Source organism: Typopeltis vanoorti, chromosome 23 (assembly GCF_054136105.1).
Source record: "Typopeltis vanoorti isolate ZY-2024b chromosome 23, IOZ_Tvanoo_1.0, whole genome shotgun sequence".
NCBI classification, from domain to species: domain Eukaryota; kingdom Metazoa; phylum Arthropoda; class Arachnida; order Uropygi; family Thelyphonidae; genus Typopeltis; species Typopeltis vanoorti.
In genome coordinates, this window is record NC_143571.1 from 57,302,242 (window position 1) to 57,324,157 (window position 21,916).

General features: G+C 34.6%; 1 protein-coding gene across 6 annotated transcripts in view; it reads right to left on the bottom strand.

Annotated features, from left to right (window-relative positions):
- LOC150093872 (intersectin-1-like) overlaps positions 1 to 21,916 on the bottom strand; it is a 510,882-nt gene that overhangs the window by 359,613 nt on the left and 129,353 nt on the right. For all 6 annotated transcript variants that reach the window (XM_090413144.1, XM_090413145.1, XM_090413148.1 and 3 more), the window contains 2 exons: positions 16,351 to 16,524; positions 12,956 to 13,122 (listed from right to left, as the gene is read on the bottom strand). In XM_090413144.1, coding sequence (XP_090269270.1) covers positions 12,956 to 13,122; positions 16,351 to 16,524 — 341 coding nt within the window. The remainder of the gene's footprint in view (positions 1 to 12,955; positions 13,123 to 16,350; positions 16,525 to 21,916) is intronic.

Genomic DNA, 21,916 nt, shown 5'->3' on the forward strand with positions numbered 1-21,916 from the left:
TCGACTATGTTTCACTTATTCCAGCGATTTTGGGATGAATAAACTCAATCAGTGAAACCATTTCATCCCACTTATTTCTGATACTTCTGGCATTTATAAATAAATCCAGCATTTTTAGGTCTATAATCACCTATATAAAGGTCTGCCCAGTCTCAACTTCCCTACCCACATTACAATATATTCCATTTCTATGATGATCATCTCCATAGATACATCCACTGCTACTTCCAACATCCAATCTCCCTATGCAATGTCTCCCTGTCCACCTAGGCTCACCCCCATTTTTCCCTGTTCTCTCTTCATCTCTGACATCTCCAGTACCCTCACCCCAAAGCCATTCTCAAATGCAACCCATCACACCTGTATAATTCCATTCTTCCCTCAAACAGATGCCATACATCCACAAACTGTGCTCCCTTTTTTCTTCACACAACTCCACTAGCATACCATTCATGATTCTGGTTTTCTGTCTCGATTCATCATTGTCATACCTAGGCAATACATTGACAACCTTTCTCACTATACTGTTATCTTTCACTCTTCTGCATAACCTCCTGATATTTGCCCTTACATTCCTTATGTCCACTTAAATCATTTGTCCCCAAAACCACCACTCTTGCTCGTTTCCTCCTCATGTCTAAAGCCTGAACTTGTTCATTCTCCCTCCTGGATAGCAGACCTTACAAACTCTAACTAATCCTCTAACAATGGCATCTCCATATGGTGAGCACAATATCTCTGTATCACAATGAAGATTACCAATTTAGACTACTCTTCCAATATTTTCAAACTACAATTCCTCATTTATCTTCATTTCACCTTATCTATGGTGATTTTTAAATCTACTTCAGCTTCCACAACCACAGATAGTTAAAATAAATGTATTCAAGAACCATACTGAAAACAGAATGTATCGTGCTGTGTAAAGAATACATCAAGTCCCAGAAAAGATAAACAGAAATTACTAGAGAAGGTAATTTCCCCTCCCATTAGAAAGCCAACATTCAATTAAAGCTGTGAATTATCATAGAGAAAAGATATTAAACTAACAATGTAAAAAAAGTATAATGCATATGTACTAAAAGGTTCCTGACTATTTTCATCAGAGAACCAGGGTGAACAGCAGAAAGTCAGGTACTGGAACAAACTCCAACTGCACATTAGGAGAACTCAAAATAGGCACCATAAGAAATATCAACAGAAAAAAAGTGAAATTTGCAGAAGAATTAAAGTAAAAAGTCAACATAACTGGAGTTACCGAAAAAAAAGACAAAAATGGACGAGATTCTTCTAATCAACAAATACAAGATGTTATATTCAGGCAATAATGATCAGCAAAAGGAAGGAGAAGCTATAATATTCATCACTAAATACAAGAATAATCTTCTTGAATGACATGCAATATTGAGTGAGGTGGGAAAACACCAAAAAGGGAAACTGGACAATGAGATTTACTTGCACCTATGCTCTCAGAAGATTCTGGTAAGTAGCTGAATTTTTCAAATCATTAGAGAAGGCAGCTGACAAAAGTTGTTCCTTGTAGGATTATGTGATCAGCAGACTAGGAAATGAATACCAAACATAGAAATGTTTTGGGAAAATTTGTAGAAAAGAATAAATAATAATAAAGATAATTACATGGTGAATTTTTATTCAGATAAAGATGTACATAAATTTGCAAGAAGACAAACGAGAAATAAGAAAAGTCTTGTCTCATCTTAGCTTTCACTCCAAATCCATTCAGATGCAACCCATCACACCTGTATAATTCCATTTTTTCCTCAAACACGTTCAATTGTTGTCTTGGCAGATAATTTGGCTTAGAAACCTGCTTAATGCTTATGATTGTGCAATTAAATTATCAGCATTATCTTTTGGATGTGAACTGTGTGAAAAGTTTGCCTGTTTTGTGGAATGAAAAATTGAAGTTTTGAAAAGGAAAAATCCCACTACTCCTATACAAGACTGAAAAATTCACTTTCAATTTCACCTTGGTAAAAGTTCACATCCAAGATGGGATCTGAACTGCGGTCTTTTCAACTAAAGGGCATCATTAATACTGATTGAGCTACTGAGGCTCAGAAAACTCAGCCAGCCAGGCCGGCTGGCCGAGTGGTTAGCGTATCCACTCTCCAGCCAAAAAGCTGCGGGTTCAAATTCCACCGTGGGCATGGATGTTTGTGAAAAACACTAGTGGTAGTGGTCGGCGGTATTTGCCATTGGTGTAGATGGTGAACATAGTTGAGTGGTGGTGACGGAGAGTTGTGGAGTAGGTGCCCTCATTCGAGGTGTTATGTAATAATAATAATAAAATTTTCATTGATATTTCTGATAGTGATATTTTCATGCCTCCTCACGACAGAAGAGTGTAAAGATGATTTAAAACAAGAAGTGATCACCATTTAATTTTATTTTTAACAGGAAAAAAAAAACTGGATATCAAATTGTATAAGGAAGTTTTTTAAAATAATCAAAGTGAAGTTGTTTTGAGTGAACTGTACACTCAAATATATAAAATTATCATCATCAAATTCCTGCCATGTACCCTCAAGGGGTGTGCAGGATATGACAGTACTACATGAAAAATTTACATCATTACTAACTTCCTATTTACAATTTTCCTCCAAATTAGTGTGATACCCGTTAAGACTCCAACATTATCAGATCTTAAATTTCTACCTTCTAAGGCACATTTTACCGTAATCAACCCACTTATATCTTGATCTTACCCTGGATCTTTTTCCTGCCAACCTGGCAGAGAATACTTGTTTTGCTAATCTTTCCTCTCACATCTTGTTTAAGTGACCATACCATTAGCTCTGCTAACACCTTAATGGATGCTGACAACGTCAAGTTCTTTCCTAATATCCTAATTTTTAATATGATATTGCCATTGATGCCATCTGTTCATGCCACTAATCTTTCTCAGGACTCGCATACTGTGGTCTCTAGTCTTTGGGTCAAGTGTTTTACTTCTGACCCAGCTCTAAGATCCAAAAGTTTAAATCAGTTTCAACATTGTCTTGTATACAGCTAATTTCTCTCGTATTCCATATAAATTTATTCAGTTCACTTCCTACCATACCAGTTTTGTTGATTCTGTTGTCTATTTCCATATTTAATTTACGATCTAAAAATTGTGTATAAGTAGCTGAAACGTTTTACTTGTTCTATAGGTTCTCCATTCACATGGCAGTTGATATTTTCAATGTTTCTGCCTATTTTCACTGTCTTCGTCTTTTTAATAACAACCTTCATACCATATCTATTACAACAGTTATTCATTTTAGTCAGGGAATCTTGCAGACTTGTAGCAGATTTATTTAGAAGTATAACACTGTCCATATAAAGCAAAGAGCTGAGATTAACATCTCCAATTTTGATATCAGGTTTAATACCACTTTCTTTCATAATGTGATCCATATAGATAATAAATAACAGGGGGAATAATGTACAACCTTGTCTGACAGATTTAACATTAAACCATCTTCCTATACTTCCTTCAATTCTAATTTTGACTTTCAACTCAAATAAAGACTTAAGTATTGCTTGATATAATGACCCATTGACATCATATAACTGTACCATTTTGAATAGCTTCTCTCTTGGCACCTTGTCATATGCTTTTTCTAGATCAACAAAACTTAAATAAAAATCTTTGTTATATTCCCATGATTTCTCAACTATTTGCCATAAAGTGAAAATCTGATCATGACAACCTCTATTTGGCCTGAATCCAACTTGTTCTTCACCAAGCTTTTCTTCCACAATCCTTCTCAACCATTTCTCAAGTATACTTGTGTAAATCTTAGCAGAAACAGTCAGTAGAGAAATACTCTGTAATTCTCACATTCAGTTTTATTTACCTTTTTATATATGGGTACTATGAGAGCTCTACTGCAATCATCCGGAATTCGTCTCTCTGTCCAGGCCTTCTGAACTATGCAGTGCAGCCACTGTAAGACTTTTATATCTCCATACATGAGCATTTCTGGTTGAATATCATCTACTTCTGATGCCTTTCCGCATTTCAGGCCTTTGATTGTTTTTCTACTTCAAGTATGGATATGAATTCCTGACTGCATCCCTGTTGGGTGTTTTTTTACCACTGTGCTGTCACAGTTTCTTTAATTTAGCAATTTTCCTAAATAATTAATATACCTGCTTTACTTATTAATAAGTTGGAAGTTTTTTCCCACTTGATTAAACTATAATAAATTTAGTTTAATCCTTTATCCAAGTGTAAGCAAACAAAGTTTGCCTGAAGTATCTTCAGACTGAGGTAACTCATGGTAAAGGCAGACCAGCTCTCATCACTACTTTTCTTAGTATCTCCTAATGCAAAGCACATCTCCTTGCAGACATGTATAATGCTATGCATTAAGGGAAGGGCCTCCACCCAGAGTGGTTTTGACTTTTATTGAGGTCTCGTCAGTGGGAGCCAAACCCAGAGGTGGTGATATTAAGGTGGAAGTAATGGAGAAGTCATATTTCCAAAACTTCCAACATCTTTCTCTAAATCCAGAGTAATTTAATAATAAGGTGAGACACCTTTTGGCAACTCGTATAGGTAAGTATGACTTCTCCATTACTTCCACTTTAGTATCACCACCTCTGGGTATGGCTCCCACTGATGAGACCTCAATAAAGGTTGAAACAGGTCTGAGTGGTGGCCCTTCCCTTAATGCATAGCATTATACATGTCAACAAGGAGATGTGCTTTGCATTATGGAAGATACTAAGATAACTAGTGATGAGAGCTTGGTCCACCTTTACCACGAGTAACCTGAAGTCTTGAAGATGCTTCAGGCGCAAACGTTTTTTGCTTAGACTTGGATAAAGGATTAAACTAAATTTATTATACATATTGTATATTATTAATAAGTAACGACAGCCTGGTTGGCCAAGTGGACAGTGTATCCGCTCTTCAGCTAAAAGGCTGCAGGTTCGAATTCTGCCATGGGCATGGATGTTTGCAATTGTCTGTGAAAATACCAGTGGTGGTCGGTGGTAGATGCCATTGGTGTAGTTGCAGTCAGTTGGTGATTGAATGGTGGAGACGGAGTTGTAGAGCAGGTACCCTCCCTCGATGAGTTCCTGAACTCCCTGGAGGTGTCAAATAATAATAATAATAAATTAGTAAAAAAAAATTACTCCATACTTCAAGGATATCTTTTTCTGCAATTTTCATGTCACCTTTATCATCTCTAACTCCTTTTACAGCACTCTTTCCTCCATTTCTGAGCTTCTTTAACAACCTTCAGAATATCTTGCCAACTTCTTGATATTTATTTTCCATGTTCTTGCCAAAGTCCTCCCATGACTTTTGTTTAGCTAGTTTTACAGTGTTTAGCTTTCTTACATTTGTCTCTGTATTCTCTAAGAGCAAAAGCTGACTTATTTGTCAGGAACTTTTGATATTCTCTCTTCTTTTCCTTCACTGCCTCTTTAACTTCCTGTGTCCAGCATGGAGTTCTGATTTTCTATCCTTGCAGACATGCCACCACATGCCTCTCTGGCTGAATCAATCTGTGTTTTCTTCAGGACTTCCCACTGAATCTCCAAGGTTCGGTTCCTGTTCTCAAACTCTTTCATTTTTTCTGGAATAATGTTTGTGTATTTTAGTCTACAGTTCACATCTGAGAGCTGCTCAACTTTCATTCACTTTAAAACTTTCTTACATGTTATTCTTTTCAATATGAAATTCCATTTTATTCTGCTCAAGACTAAATGGCGATCAGTTCCAATTTCAAATCCTCTGTACACTCTGGTGTCCTGCACCAGGGAGAAAACATCACTATTGACAATAACATAGTCAATGAGACTTTTCTCATTCCTTGCCTCTTCTCTCCATGTGAATTTTTACGCATTTTTATGTTGGAACATGGTGTTATTAACAACCAATACAATCATTATACCAATTTCAGGGAAAACAGACTTTGAAAACAAGAACCAAACTTTGAAGATTAGATTTGCTGGCAGACTAAGAAGAAAACTAACTGATTCAGCAAGAGAAGAATGAGGTTAAGTTGGCTGCAAGGATAGAAAAAAAACAAAAAAAAAAAAATGCAAGAAATTGAAGAGACAGTCATGGAAAACAAGAGAGCTTATGAAAAGTTCTTAGTAAATCAGTCAGCATTTGCTCTGAGAGAATACAGAGAAAAACATAAGAAACCAAAACATGTGTAAAAGTAAATAAACAAATTCATTGAATTACTTCAATAAGAATACAGAACATAAATATCAGGATCAAAGTTTCATGGATCTAGAAAAGACGTGTAAATGCCAAAGAAAAACTGCTCAAAATGCTACAATTATATGGCATAAATGAAATATGGTATGGATTAAGACAAACTCCACATTTAAGTTTTAAGTCAGCAGTTGGAATGATGTTAAATCAGTTGTGAGACAAGGGTGAACGTAATTGCAGTTGTTATTTACTATCTATATCATCATCAAATTCCTGACATGTACCCTCAAGGGGTGTACAGGATATGATAGTACTACAAGAAAAATTTACATCATTACTAACTTCCTATCTACAATTTTCCTCCAAATCAGTCTGGTACTTGTCAAGACTCCAATATTATCATTATCAGATCTTATATTTCTATTGTCTAAGGCACGTAATTGCAGTTGTGAACGTAATTGCAGTTGTTATTTATTATCTATATCATCATCAAATTCCTGACATGTACCCTCAAGGGGTGTACAGGATATGATAGTACTACAAGAAAAATTTACATCATTACTAACTTCCTATCTACAATTTTCCTCCAAATCAGTCTGGTACTTGTCAAGACTCCAATATTATCATTATCAGATCTTATATTTCTATTGTCTAAGGCACTTCGTACCGTATCAATCCACCTATATCTTGGTCTTCCTCTGGGTCTTTTTCCTGCCAACCTGGCAGAGAACACTTGTTTTGCTAATCTTTCCTTGCCCATTCTGTTTAAGTGACCATACCACTTGACATTAGCTCTGCTAATGCATCGCTGGATGCTGACAATGTCAAGTTCTTTCCTAATATCCTCGTTTTTAATATGATTTTGCCATTGATGCCATCTGTTCACGCCTATAATCTTTTTCAGGACTCTCATATCTGCGGTCTCTAGTCTTTGGTCAAGTGTTTTACTTCTGACCCAGCTCTCAGATCCATAAGTTAAAACTGATTTCAACACTGTCTTGTATAGAGCTAATTTAGTGTTCCGACTAATTTCTCCCTTATTCCATATGAATTTATTCAGTTGCCTTCCCACCATACCAGCTTTGCTGATTCTGTTGTCTATTTCTATATTTAATTTACCATCTTCAGTAAAAATCGTGCCTAAGTAGCTGAAATGTTTTACTTGTTCCACAGGTTCCCCGTTCACAACATAGTTGACATTTTCAACAATTCTACTTATTTTCATTGCCTTTGTCTTTTTAATGCTGACTTTCATACTATATCTATTACAACAGTTATTCAATTTAGATAGGGAATCTTGCAAACTTGTAGCGGATTTATTTAGAAGTATAACATCGTCCGGATAAAGCAAAGAGCTGACATTAACATCTCCAATTCTGATATCATGTTTAATATCACTTTCCTTCATAATGTGATCCATATAGATAATGAATAACAGAGGGGATAATGTACATCCTTGTCTCATGCCAGATTTAATATTAAATAATCTTGCTGTACTTCCTTCAATTCTAACTGCCGACTTACAACTCAAATAAAGACTAAGTATTGCTTGATATAATGCCCCATTGACACCATATAACTGTAGCGTATTGAATAGCTTCTCTCTTGGCACCTTGTCATATGTCTTTTCCAGATCAACAAAACGTAAATACAGATCTTTGTTATATTCCCATGCTTTCTCAACTATTTGTCGTAAATTGAAGATCTGATACTGACAGCCTCTATTTGGCCTGAATCAAGCTTGTTCTTCCACAATTCTTCTCAACCGTTTCTCAAGTATGCTTGCATAGATCTTGCCAGGAACACTCAGTAGGGAAATACCTCTGTAATTCTCACATTCAGTTTTATTTCCCTTTTTATATATGGGTACTATTAGAGCTCTACTCCAATCATTGGGAATTCATCCATCTGTCCAGGCTTTCTGAACTATGCAGTGAAGCCACTGTAAGACTTTTATACCACCATACTTCAAGCATTTCTGGTCGAATATCATGTACTCCTGCTGCCTTTCCACGTTTCAAGCCTTATGGCTTTTTCTACTTCAAGTATGGATATGTATACCTGACTGCATGCCTGGTCAGTGTTTTTTTACCACTATGCTTGTTTCATTTAGCAATTTTTCGAAGTAATTACTCCATACTTCAAGGACATCTTTTTTTTCTCCTGTTTTCATGTCACCTTTATCTCTAACTCCTTTTACAGCATTCTTTCCTCCATTTCTAAGCTTCTTCAACAACCTCCAGAATATCTTACCACCTTCTTGATATTTGTTTTCTATGTTCTTGCTAAAGTCCTCCCATGACTTTTGTTTAGCTAGTTTTACACAGTGTTTAGCTTTCTTACATTTGTCTCTGTATTCTCTAAGAGCACAAGCTAACTTATTTGCCAGGAACTTTTGATATGCTTTCTTTTCTTTTCTTTCAATGCCTCTTTAACTTCCTGTGTCTACCATGGAGTTCTGATTTTTCTATCCTTGCAGACAACCTCACCACATGCCTCTCCGGCTGAGTCAATCAGGGTTTTCTTCAAGGCTTGTCACTGAATCTCCAAGGTTTGGTTCCTGTTCTCAAAATCTTTCATTTTTTCTTCAATAATCTTTGTGTATTTTAGTCTACAGTTCACATCCGAGAGCTGCTCAACCTTTATTCGCTTTAAAACTTTCTTACATGTTATTCTTTTAAATATGAAATTCAATTTTATCCTACTCAAGACTAAATAGTGATCGCTTCCAATTTCAAATCCTCTGTACACTCTGGTATCCTGCACCAGGGAGAAAACATCACTATCAACATAACATAGTCAATGAGACTTTTCTTATTCCTTACCTCTTCTCTCCATGTGAATTTGTCCACATTTTTATGTTGGAACATGGTGTTAGTAATAACCAGTCCATGCCCTGAGCAGAAATCCAACCGGTATTTGCCATTATTATTGGCTTTGCTCTTTTCTCCAAATTTTTCCAAAATATTTTTGTATATCTGACAATCATTTCCTACTCTGCTATTTAGATCCCCAACAAGGACCAACTTTTCCTTTTTCATTGTGTCAGTTGCTTTTTCTAAAGCATCAAAAAATTCCTCCACTTCTACCTTAGTAGAACCTTCTGTGGGACCATAGGCACAAATAAGTCTCATTGTGCAATTCCCCATTCTGATATTTGCCCACATCACTCTACTTGAGACTGCCTGCGATTGAAGAAGATTAGCCTCATAATTTGTGTTGAATACTATGGCTACTCCTTTTCCTTGATTGTCATTTCCTGAATATAACATTTTGTATTTATTGTTCAGAAAGATCTCGCCAATTTTTGTCTTTTTTTGTTTCAGTCAACCCTATTATGTCGATCTGGTACTTATCTAATTCCTCAGCTAGCTCCATTTCATTCAGGCTTCTTATGTTGATAATACCGATCTTTAACTCTGGTGATGTTGAGTTTGGGGTGTGTTTTCAGATTTGTTCTAGTAGCTGACTTTTCGCTGTTCGCCCTGGTTCCCTGGCGAAAACAAGAGGGGCCTTGTTTAACAGGGCGACGCCCCAGCCGGCATGAAATTTTGTCATGTTGTACTATAATTTTCTATATTGGTTTAAGCCAATAAGAATACAATTTGGTTGGCTAAATCCCAAATTGCCAGCCCATCCTCGTTCGTTCAGTATCCAAGTAGATACCCAACAGGGTGCACCACGAGAAGGTGAGGATTGGACATTAGGTCAGAAGCCCTGGTCAGTTCTCCGCATTCCTTTAAAGGCTATGTGGAGGTCTCCTCTCAGTTATACAGTTTTGACCCTTAAGCACCCCCATTATCTGTATGGATCATAATATTATGAAGGAAACAGGCATTATGCCTGATATTAAAATTGGAGATATCCAATTCAGTTTTTTATGCAATGATGCTGAACATTAAATATATCTAAATAAAGGTCAGTAGGATTCCCCAACTAAACTGAATAATTGCTGTAATTGGTTCGGTATGAAAATCAGCAATACAATTATGAAGATGAAAATATGCAAGACTGAAAAAAAATTAGATATATCCTGAATGGAAAACAAAACATAAAAGTAAAAAATTCCATCTATTTAGGCACAATTTTTAATGAAGATCCACAATTCCAACTTGTGGATCTGAGAGATGAGTTAGAAAAAAAAAAAGTTCATGAATGACAGGAGACCACAGATATGAAATTGAGGAAAAATTAGGCAAGTGAATAGACGACATCGATGACAAATCACACTAAAAACGAAGATATCAGGTTGAAAGCTGACATTGTTAGCATTCAGTGATGTGTTAGAAAAGCTAATCTCAGGTGGTATATGGCCACTTAACAGAATGGGTGGGGGATGGGGGGGGTTTGCAAAGCAGATGTTGCCAGGATGGTAGGACCATCTTCCTGGTCTCTCTGCTTCCCTTTAGTAGAAAGTTCTTTACTTTTTCTGCCCATCTGTTATTCTGCATTCTTTCTATATGATTTTTTTTTTTTTCATTCTTCTTCCTGTTCTTGGATCCAATCATTTATCAGCTGTATTTTACAATTTTCTCTGATTTGTGAGTTCCTTATTTTGTTTATTATAACACCTTCAGTTTTTGTTAATGGTTTTATCTCTTCATTAATTTCTCATTTATGTAGTTGCTATACATGTCTCTGCTGCATAAGTGGTACTACTTTTTTTCTACATTCTTTTTGATTCTTTAGATATTCTACTAGCATGTATAGCTTGTTCCTATACTTCATTCTGTGTGATGCCATAGTTAATTATATTCTTAAATATCATATCAGCTTACCTCCTTTATTATTATATTACATTATTTTTCTTTAATTTTTAATTCACATCTTATAGGTTCCTAAGCAACTGTCATAGTTTATATTTTTTTTCTGTTAATATATCTTATATTTTCCTTATCTTTTCTTCTGCATTATTGAATGTATTTAGTAATTTTGTAGATGATGGTGAGTGGCCTATGTGGATTGCAGAAGTTGGTTGATAGGAGAAAAAGAGGGGATATGATATTTAAGTTGCTTAAAGGGCTTTATAGGATAGATGCACGGGAAATGTTTCAGCACTTGGCTAAAGAGACCAGAACAAGGGATCATCCCTGGAAGTTGAATAAAAGTGTGGTTAGTAGGGGTGTGAGGACTAGATTTCTTTTGCTTGGAGAGTTGTGAATGAGTGGAATGGGTTGCCAGAGTCAGTTGTGAGTGCTTTGTCTGTTAATGGGTTCAAGGAGAGGTACGAGATTATATGGATAGATTGGGAATCCTGCAATGAGTCTTCAGACTCCATGGATGTGCCCATATAATAATAATAGTAATAATAATTATCTTCATTTCCCTAGTAAGATTATATCTTCACCATATCCAATTATTCTTATATTTTCATTTTTAATTTGTGTTTGACACTTTTCATTTTGTTTACTTCTTTTATTATTTCATCTATCACTAAATTAAATAAGGTGGTACTTAAATGAATCACTTTGTCTCATTTCTTTGGTTATTAATTTTAATTTCAACAATTTTAATTTCTTCAGTCTGTCCTTGTTCTGACTATTATAAAACTGTTATCTGCATATATATTATCATCATCGTCAAATTTCTGATACAAATGCTCAGGGGATGTAGAGGATCTTATGACAGTACTACATGAAAGAGTCACACCATTACTAACTTCCAAGCAGCAGTTTTCCTCGAAATTAATCTGTTATCTATCAAGATGCCAACATTATCATTTTGAATAGTTGTCAAATTTAACTGCTAAAAACTGCTTTCTATATCAAACTTGAAATAAGTAGACAAATTTTAGTAAAAATCCTGAGGGAAAGGGAGAATCCAGTTATAATGAAGTTATTACAAATGTAATAACTTCATTATAACTTCATTATGACAGCCAGACAAAACAAATCTAATGAGCACTTGCATATTTGCAAAATACATGTAAACAATATCACATCTGATGTATGTCATTTATTCCTAATAGTTTTAGATCCTTCTGAGTAATTAAACGCTTCTTTAAACCAATCAGGAGTTAATAATGTGAGTAGAGTTATTGATTTGCTTAAAGTAATGGTTATTGTTGTTTAGGAATGCACTTAGGCAACGAAGGCTAGAAGTCAAGCATACTGTAACTGTCAGTTGCACTGTTTTCAAAGCTAGTTTGCATGCTTTGCCAGAAGGGATGGGGAAGAGAAGAATACCCCCCCCTCCTAGGATGAAAACCTTGTCTATTCTGTAGGCTAATCATATCAGATAAAATGTCCTAATAAATATTCCTCATACCCAAAACATGACTGAAAGCTGGGTTCTTCCGACATAGAGGAATGAGTGAAATGGTATGCTTTTCCTAAGATATGCTGTTATTAATGGCAAACAATCTGGAAACAACACTGATGAAAATGTTTAAAAAATGAGATACATTTGGTATGACACAAACATTTAACTGAAATTAAGAGCAAAGAACACTGAATACTGATAGAAATATATCCAACTTCTGGACTAGATTCAAATGCAACTTACCAAAGTAGAGATACTTATGATTTGGTAGTAATTTAGTATTGATATTGAATGATCATTTATTACTAAGCCCATTAAGATGATAATGTTAGTAAGCAAATCAGACTATATAAATTCACTTACCACAAATGCATAATCAAGATCACTTCTGCAACTTTTACAAGTAGCAATATTAATTTGTCAGAGGTGAAGTCATTTTCAAAACAACTAAAAATTCTCAATTGCAGCATCATTATCATCATCAGCATTTTAAATGACACTTACTAGACTGTACACTAGATGATCGCTTGCGCCGAAAGGAAGGGGGTATCAGATCAGCTGGCAGAGAAGTAGGAAGAGCATCACCTGCTTTCACACTGTCAGAAAGATGCATTGCTAATACAAACTCTTCACATGATAAACGACCATCAACATCTATATCTGATAGATTCCTGTTAAGGACACAAACATTTTCAAATTAAAATTGGAAGATAAATGAAAATTCTAAAACAGTAGTTCTCATGAAAATCTAAGAGGAAAACAGAGAAAATGAAGTAGATCAAATCACTTAAAAGCATAACTACATATAAGTAGCAAGTACAATAAATTAGTCAGAAAAAAATTGTTTTAGATAGCAGAGATCATAAAATCTTCCTAAAATATTTCAAAAAGCAAGAAAATCTGAGTATTTTACAACAATAGCCAAAAATCATAAGCATGCTGAAGCAATTAGTTAAATGAATACTGAAAACAGTTTGTTATCACTTTGTAGTTTTAGAATTAAAAAAGAACTATAAGTCACCATCATCATTATTCTTGGGTGTATAAGGATATTATGATAGTACATGAAAAGTTCACATTATTACTAGTGCTATCTATTAGGACATCAATAATGTCAGATATTATATTAAAAGTCTTATTCCTATAATAGAATAAACTAACAATCTTTTTTTTTAATGTCTCTCATTTAAATATGCAGTATTATATTAAAGATCTAAAAATATTTTTATTTGTAAATATTACAAATACTATTGTACGATATTTAGAAAAAATAATAATAAAAGAGCAAGTGCCATCTCCTTAATTATTTGCAATATTCTCATTCAGAATATTATCATCAATCGTTAAAGAGGAAACATCCAAAAATGCAACAGCTGTTTGAAACAAGAACAGGAAAGATGAAACGTGAAAGTTAAAAACTAGTCTAGGCTTAATTCTAGAATATAATGTGATTGAGTGAGCAAAATAGTGTTTTTAAATGATTGCAGTAGGTGTCATCATCATCAAATTCCTGTCATGTACCTCAAAGGATGTACAGGATATGATAGTACTACATGAAAAATTTACATAATTACTAACTTCTTATCTACAATTTTCCTCCAAATCAGTCTGCTACCTGTCAAGACTCCAACATTATCAGATCTTATATTTCTATCTTCTAAGTAGTAGTAGATGTTAAAAATATAATTATCTGGATACAGCTGTTTAAGATTTATCATGTGTGATGAATCTATAAAAGTATTAAACTGTTATTCTCGTGGAAAGTTTAATATATAATAAAAATCAACATGCAAGTCTTACAACAAATGTCGACAAAACAAAAAATTAACATTTGTTCATTCTTAGTTATGAAAGGTGTTTCATGATATTGCTAATGTAATACATATAACTTTATGGCATTCACAAAAGAAGCATGTAAGAATGAGAAAAAGAAGACACTTCTGATATGTGTCACATGTTATAATATTAATAGGTGACACATTCCATTACTATGAACTCAGTAGCATCTCCACAGGTGACAAGAGAAGTACTTTAACAAAATAAATATAATCAACTTACAGATTTTAAAAAATGTCCAGATAAATATAACTGACCACAAACTCAATGTTTTGCAATACTTAGATACTCCCCTTATATATTAATTCATTTGTACTGTGCACTGGTGTAAAAGTGTTTTCAGAAAGAAATAATATAGCTATTTCTTCAAGTTTTGTGTATTTGATAAAAGCTTCCCAACACTTGTGAAAGAATCACATTCAAATCTGGACTTCAAAGTGCCATCTCTACTGTTTCTTTGAATTGATTACAGCAATTTAATCTTTGATTGTTATGTCACCTTATTTCTGTTTACTACACTCTGTTGCTAGTCTTTTGTTTTTATATCATGACATTTCAGAAAACAATCTCCCAAAATAAAAACTAAGTATATGGCCACTTTCATTAAGAGTAAGCATGTTTATTGGAGCACAGAATTCATGCGTAATAACTCCCCTTCCCCCCCACACACCACAAGTTCTCTTCTACTTACTGTCTTAACCAATCTGACATCTTTATATTTGAAGGCTGATTTGCAGTCCAAATAGTGAGATCTTCTATGAAGAAACATCCAAACTTGCCCTCCTTTAATTTTGCTAATTAAACTGGATGAAATAAAGTATTTGCTGTTGGTAATGATGTACAAGTTGTCCATCTACCTACCATAATATCAAATAATCCTCAGCATCCTTCCAATATCCTGGACCTTCTAATGTTTTCCAAATATACTGCAAATGTTATCTTTACTCTTAGTAGCTCAGTCCACATTTCCTTTCATATGGAAGATACTTCACTCAGTCAGTCTCATGTTTGCTTGCACTATAATGGTACCAAATCTATGATTCCTACTCCATGGTTTGATTATTAATGCTGCTTAGTTGATTTAAATATTTTCTCTAACCAAATTCTCAGTAATTGTCACATTCAGCTTTATTCCCTTTTTTAATAGATGGGTACTATGAGAGCTCTACTCCTATCACTGGGAATTTGATCTTCTGACCAGGCCCTCTGAATTATGCAGTTTAGCTACTGCATAATGAAAATGTGATTATGCTCCAAGAATTTTGGAAAAAATTTTAACATTAAACATGCAACTAAAAACAATCATGACTCATGGAAGCAAGTGTCTTCTAGCTGCATGAAAGCTGTTTGGAAAACCCTTTGGCCAGAATGCACTAAGACTTAGGTGATTTTCAAAATCCTGTGAACAACATGGTTGAAGAAATCATTGCAATTGGTGAAGATCTTGGTTTTGATGGTGTTAATGCAGAAGATGTTAAAGAATTATTGGATTCAAGTTCAAAAGATTTCAGTGACAATGATCTTCTTGAAATTGAATAACAATGCACATATGAAGACAGCGAACAAATGGAATGTGAAGATGAGGTTCCAAAGGAGATAACAATCAAAGAACTGGATGAAATATTTTACAGTTTAGAATCACTTAAGCAGCAAGTAATGGATATGGATCCAGATGTTAATCGAAGAATGCTTGTTTGCCGAGGTCTAGAGAGTCATTTTGCTTGTCATAATAGAATTTACTGATAAGAAAAAAACTAAAACTGTTTAAACAACTCTTGATAACTTTTTTTGATAAAAAAATTGCACTAACTAACAGTAACATGCATTTATTAAACATTTACTTTGCATTCATTTTTTATCTTTCCTAAAAGAGTACCATATAAAACTAATTATTAATACAGAAATCGATCATGGATGAATTGTAAATTTTATCATTGATTATTAAATTTGATTAACACGATTTTGATATATGTGGTAACATTGAGCGATTAATTAATCACGTTAATCAAGGGATTTCTGTACTGCTTCCTGCCACCAAAAGAAGTGCTAACATTTAAACTTACCATATCTGAGCAAGAACTGGTTGAGGTAAGCCAGACTGCATGAGGATATTTCGAGCTTGTGCACCCGTTAAAAATCCTGTTCGTGTTCTATCATAAGAATTAAATAACTGTGTATATTTCAGCTTGGACTGCTGTGGAACTGCCCACTCTATCAATGGTGCTGGATGGACACCTCTATATAATAAAAGAGAAAAAAAAAGAGGAAAAAACAATAATAAAAATCAGTTACATGCTTGTTTATAATCAGGTTCTGAACGTTGACATCCAGAATATGAAGATTTCATATGAAAGATTTTTTTTAATTTATAAAATTAATAAACAATTTTAATAAATGATATAAATGCAAACAGAACACTGCTGTTCATACAATTTATGAAATGATTTGTTATCTTTACATGTTTAAAAAAAAGTTTAAACAAAAATAAATAGGAAAATGTATACATTAAACTGCCTATTTATTTTTGTAATACCCTATAACACGTAATATTTTTGCAAAGAATCATGTAACAAAGAGATTTAACAGTGATAGAAATTTTTTAAAAAAATCAATATATTTTAGTCAGTATATATCTAATAATTAACATTAAGAAACCCAAGTTTCTCAATATCACTTTCTGATGTATAATCTCAAATAGTACTTCCAAATATTATTAGAGTAACAGAATATTTCATAATTAGTTTCCAGTCAACAACTTTCTTCCAAATTGTCTATTATCTGTTAGGTATCTGAATTGATCAGTCTTTACTATTTCAGTCTTTAAAGCACTCATTCAATAAGTGTTTCAACCAATCTACATTTCAGTCTTGTTGCCATTTTTCTCCATACCTCTGCTAACCTTTCATTTTCCATTCTGTTTAACTGACCGTACCATTTTAGATTAGCTGTACTTACACTTCATTATTAGTAACGACAAGGTCTTTTCTGATATCTTTATGTTTAATATGATTATTCCATCAATGCCATATTTACTCCTCTAATTGTCCTCAAAAGTTTCTGATTACCAGTCTCTGATCAATTTTTTTTTTATGTTTAACCCAATTTTTCAATCAGCATACTGTTAACTTGGAATTTTGGCTGATTTATGTTTTATTCTATAGAAATTTATCTGGCTGGCTTCCTACCAGCCACCAGTTTTATTTATTCTATTATCAGTGTCCATATTTCACTAAATCTTAGGAGACAACTTCGAGCTATAAAATGGAACGAAGAGTTGAGCAGTAAGAAAATAAATGCTGCATGGGAACTTCCAAGAAATACATAACAGCATCAATGTACGAATGTATCCCAAAGGCCAAAAGGCTGAATAAGGTAGGTGTAATATAGATGAATGTGGAGCTTAACCATGAAATCTGGAAAAAGAAAGTACTTTGGAGGAAGTACAAATTGAATAATGGTAATCAGCCACATGAAGAATATAAAGAAGCCAGGAGAGTGACTCAGTTAGTAAGGAAAACAAAAGTAGAGTATGAGCAGAAATTGACAAATCAGGCTAAGAAAAATCCTAGAGTTTTTTTTTAGATATGTGGCAAGTAGAAAGAAGAATGAGCATGGAAAGATGAATGAAAGTGGTCAAGAAGATATTGTTGAGGTATTCAGTGATCAATTTATAAGTGTTTCATCCTGATCAGAGTGGAATCATGAGGAACTTAAGTGTAGAGGCCATAGGAGAGGATTGATTATCAATGCTGCTCAGTTGATCTAAATATTTTCTCTAACCAAATGTTGCAAAATTCTTATTAAACAGGCATGCCAATGCTACTGCCAGTTCCCTGGAACATTCCCTTAATTGTGAATGAGCAGGAGGTATTTGAGGAATTAAATAACCTTGATGCTAATAAGGTGATAGGATTTGATGACATATCACCAATCATCTTAAGGGAATGTTCCAGGGAACTGGCAGTAGCATTGGCATGCCTGTTTAATAAGAATTTTGCAACAGCACAAGTTCCAAGGGAGTGGAAGGAGGATAAAATTGCTCTACTGCATAAAGTGATAAGGCTGTAGCTTCAAATTATAGGCCAGTCTGTATATCTGGAGTTGTGGTGAAGGTCCTGGAGAGATTGTTGAGAAGTAGGATACAGAAATGGGTTGATAACAGAAGTATTCTCTGTGGTTATCAGCATGGGTTTGTTAAGGGGAGATCATGTTTCACTAACTAATGTACTATAACAAGGTGACAAATACCTTGGAGAGAGGAGATGCATATACAGTAGTGTACTTGGATTTTGCAAATGCTCTTGATAGATTGCCACATAACAAGCTCTTAAATAAATTGAAACAGATGGAATTGGATAACAGACTTCTGTGTTGAATCAGTGACTGGCTGTCAGATAGGTATTAGAAAGTTGTATATAGGGGTGCAGTTGTATATCTCGAAAGAGAAAGGTCACCAGTGGTGTGCCGCAGGAGTCAGTTTTAGGATCATTATTGTTCAATTTGTCTGTTAATGATATTGCGTCGGGTTTAACTAGTGATATCCAGCTGTTTGCGGATGATGCAAAACTGGGGAGAGCAATGCACAGTCAGGCTGATGTTAATGCCTTACAAGAGAACTTGAATACATTGCATGAATGGGCAGGTAAGTGGAACTGTCAGTTCAATGTTGCCAAGTGTAAGGTTTTGAGATTTGGTAAGCAACAATGGGATGCAAAGTATACACTTGATGGGGAAACTTTAACAGAAGTAGAGGAGATGAGAGATCTAGGAGTGATGGTGGACAAGGACCTGAAATTCAGGGCCACAATGCACAAGTTGTGAAGACATCACATCGAATAATGGCAATGATGAGGAAAACCCTGACATGCAGAAATAGAGAGGTTATGATTCCATTGTATAATGCCTTGATCAGGCCGCATATGGATTACTGTGCACAGATTTGGTCACCAGATTTTCATGGTGATGAGGATATGTTGGAAAGGGTACAGGGAAGATTCACAAAGGTAGTCAGTGGTCTTTGGAATGTGGAATACGAGGACAGATTGAGAGAATGTAAGTTGCAGAGCCTCGTGAATAGGAGAAAGGGGGGGGATATGATTATGAGACATATAAGCTGGTCATGGGTTGTTATCAGGTAGACATGGAAGAGATTTTTCATAGAATGGGAGAGGGGAATAGAACAAGAGGCCATTGCTGGAAACTGTATAAGGAGGTGTGAGCAAAGGAGTGAGGAGCAGGTACTTTTCATGGAGGGTGGTTGGTGAGTGGAATGCATTGCCTGAGTGTTTTGTGGATGTGGACACATTGAATCAGTTTAAGACGTGGTTGGATAAGCATTGTATGCTTATCCAACCACATAGTGAGTACCTCCCACGATGAGTCTCTGACTCCATGGAGGTCAAATGTTGATAATAATAATAATGTTCAGAATGCAACTAATGCTTCTTATTTTTACAGTCACATCAAATTTGTTACAGCAATTATTTAGTTTAATAAAGATATGTAACTGACTGAAGGGGATAATGTCACCTGCCTAAGATTATAAACCCAAGCTTAATATCTCCTATTTAAAGTTCAAATTTAATATCATTTATTTAGTATGTGCATAAAGATTACAAATATCACAGCACATATAGATTATAAATGTAGAGATAGCCATACATTCCTGCCTCACATTTGATATAACATTATCTTTCTGTTAACCCTTCAATTCTGAATGTCAAAGCCCAACCACATACAGAGCAATGCATAGCTTAATCTCTCTCTCTCTAAGCTATGTATCATACCACATAACATTTACACTACAAAGATCAATGTCTGAATATTTTTCTCCTGATGCTTTTGGTTATTGGAAACCTGTTTGTTTGTTTTTTGTTTTTTTAAATCTGCAACAATTTTTCTTAGCATCTTTTCATGTAAGCAGTTGTAAATTTTTCCTGGAACACTCCACGTGGAAATTTTTGTAATAATCTTGCATTCAATTTTACCCCATTTTTATAAATTAGCATGATGAAGAAGACTTAACTTTTAATCACTGGAATTTGACCTTGTGACCAGTGCTTCTCAATTAAGCAAGTGTAAGACCCTCCCAACAGGTGGTCTTTTCATCCCTGCTTACTGGAGACCTGAAGGTGGCTTAAAAATTCCCTTTAATCTATAAAGCAGAATTTCCCAATTATGTACAAAATAAAAAAAATAATAAAAATTAAATACAATAAAAAAATTATTTTAAAATCCCTTAACCTACCCACAATACCAAATTATTATAGCTTTACAAACCTTTCATGGGTGGAAACACATATGTTTGCTTATCATATACTTCTTTTCTTCCTATCAACCAAACATTTTTTTATCCCCAAATCTCTGATCTATCCTCATAAGGAGCACTCTACACAATCATTTTGGTCACTCATGCTGGATCTGTTAAACCCACTTCCTCCTTTCAAGAAACACAGGTGACCATATCTGTGCACAGCAATTCAGATGTGGTCATAAAAGCTTTATGAAGAAGAACTTTCTTATCCTGCATTTAAGTATGATTCCTTTGTGATATTTTGTCCACTTTAGCAATATGTCCTCTGAAATTCAATTCTGTCCACAATCACTCCCAAATTCCTAATCTCATCAATTTCTTGGCCAATTTCCATCCATGTAATACACAGCTTGTAGTCTTTCATTCCAAAGTGCAATAATCTTACAATATGCAATATTGAAAACCATTATCCTTTGCTCCAACTATCAACCTATTTAAATTATTAGTGATTTCTACATCACTTTTGTTATGTATTCCTCACTTTAGTATACTCTTATATTATCCTGCTCACAAATCATCCTGAAGAGTGCAAATTAAACAGTAATAGTAGCAGTCCAACCCAAGCACAAAGCTCAGTGTGCACACCATAAGGGTCAGGTGTGAGAGAGAATTAACCTATTATTTCCTTGATTCAATTCCACCATATACAATTATCTAATGTCTGTTGCTCAGCTCCACTCACACCATGATGTAAAAAGCTCCATGTCATTCTAATTTGTTCTATTTTATGTTGAGACCATGAGGTTGGTTAATCAACCTAGAGTACATCAGTACCATGTATGGGTAGTGGGTTGGGAAACTTGTTTACATTTGATTTAAAAGCCTGTATATTGTATTCCTTGGGAAACACTAAATTTACATGAGTACTCTATGCAGGACCACTATTCCACAAAACTATGCTCTCACTCTCTCTCGTAGAGTATCATATTCCTATACACCTATTGCTGAATTCTGTCCTTAATCACAATTCCTTAGGTACTTATCAGCCTACAATTTTTACCCTCATCTTGGAACCTTTTTTATGCAACAGAATGATGTGGTCCTCTCTTCCCTTGGGACCTTTCCAGTGTTGAGACAAACAGTTAGGGTCAGTGCCATTTCTCCCTCTTTCTCATAACAAATGGACAGAGCAACTGGAATTTTCTTTGGCCTGTATGGCTAACTTCCTCCTATATTCTGATTTTGCCCTTATCACACTGGTCACTCTTCTTAACTTCTTTGGTTTTGCACTGTATGAACTTGCCAATTTCATTTCTCTTTATATTCCCTCCACAGCATTATTTTATTTAATGGTTTTTAATTCACAATGCCAGAAT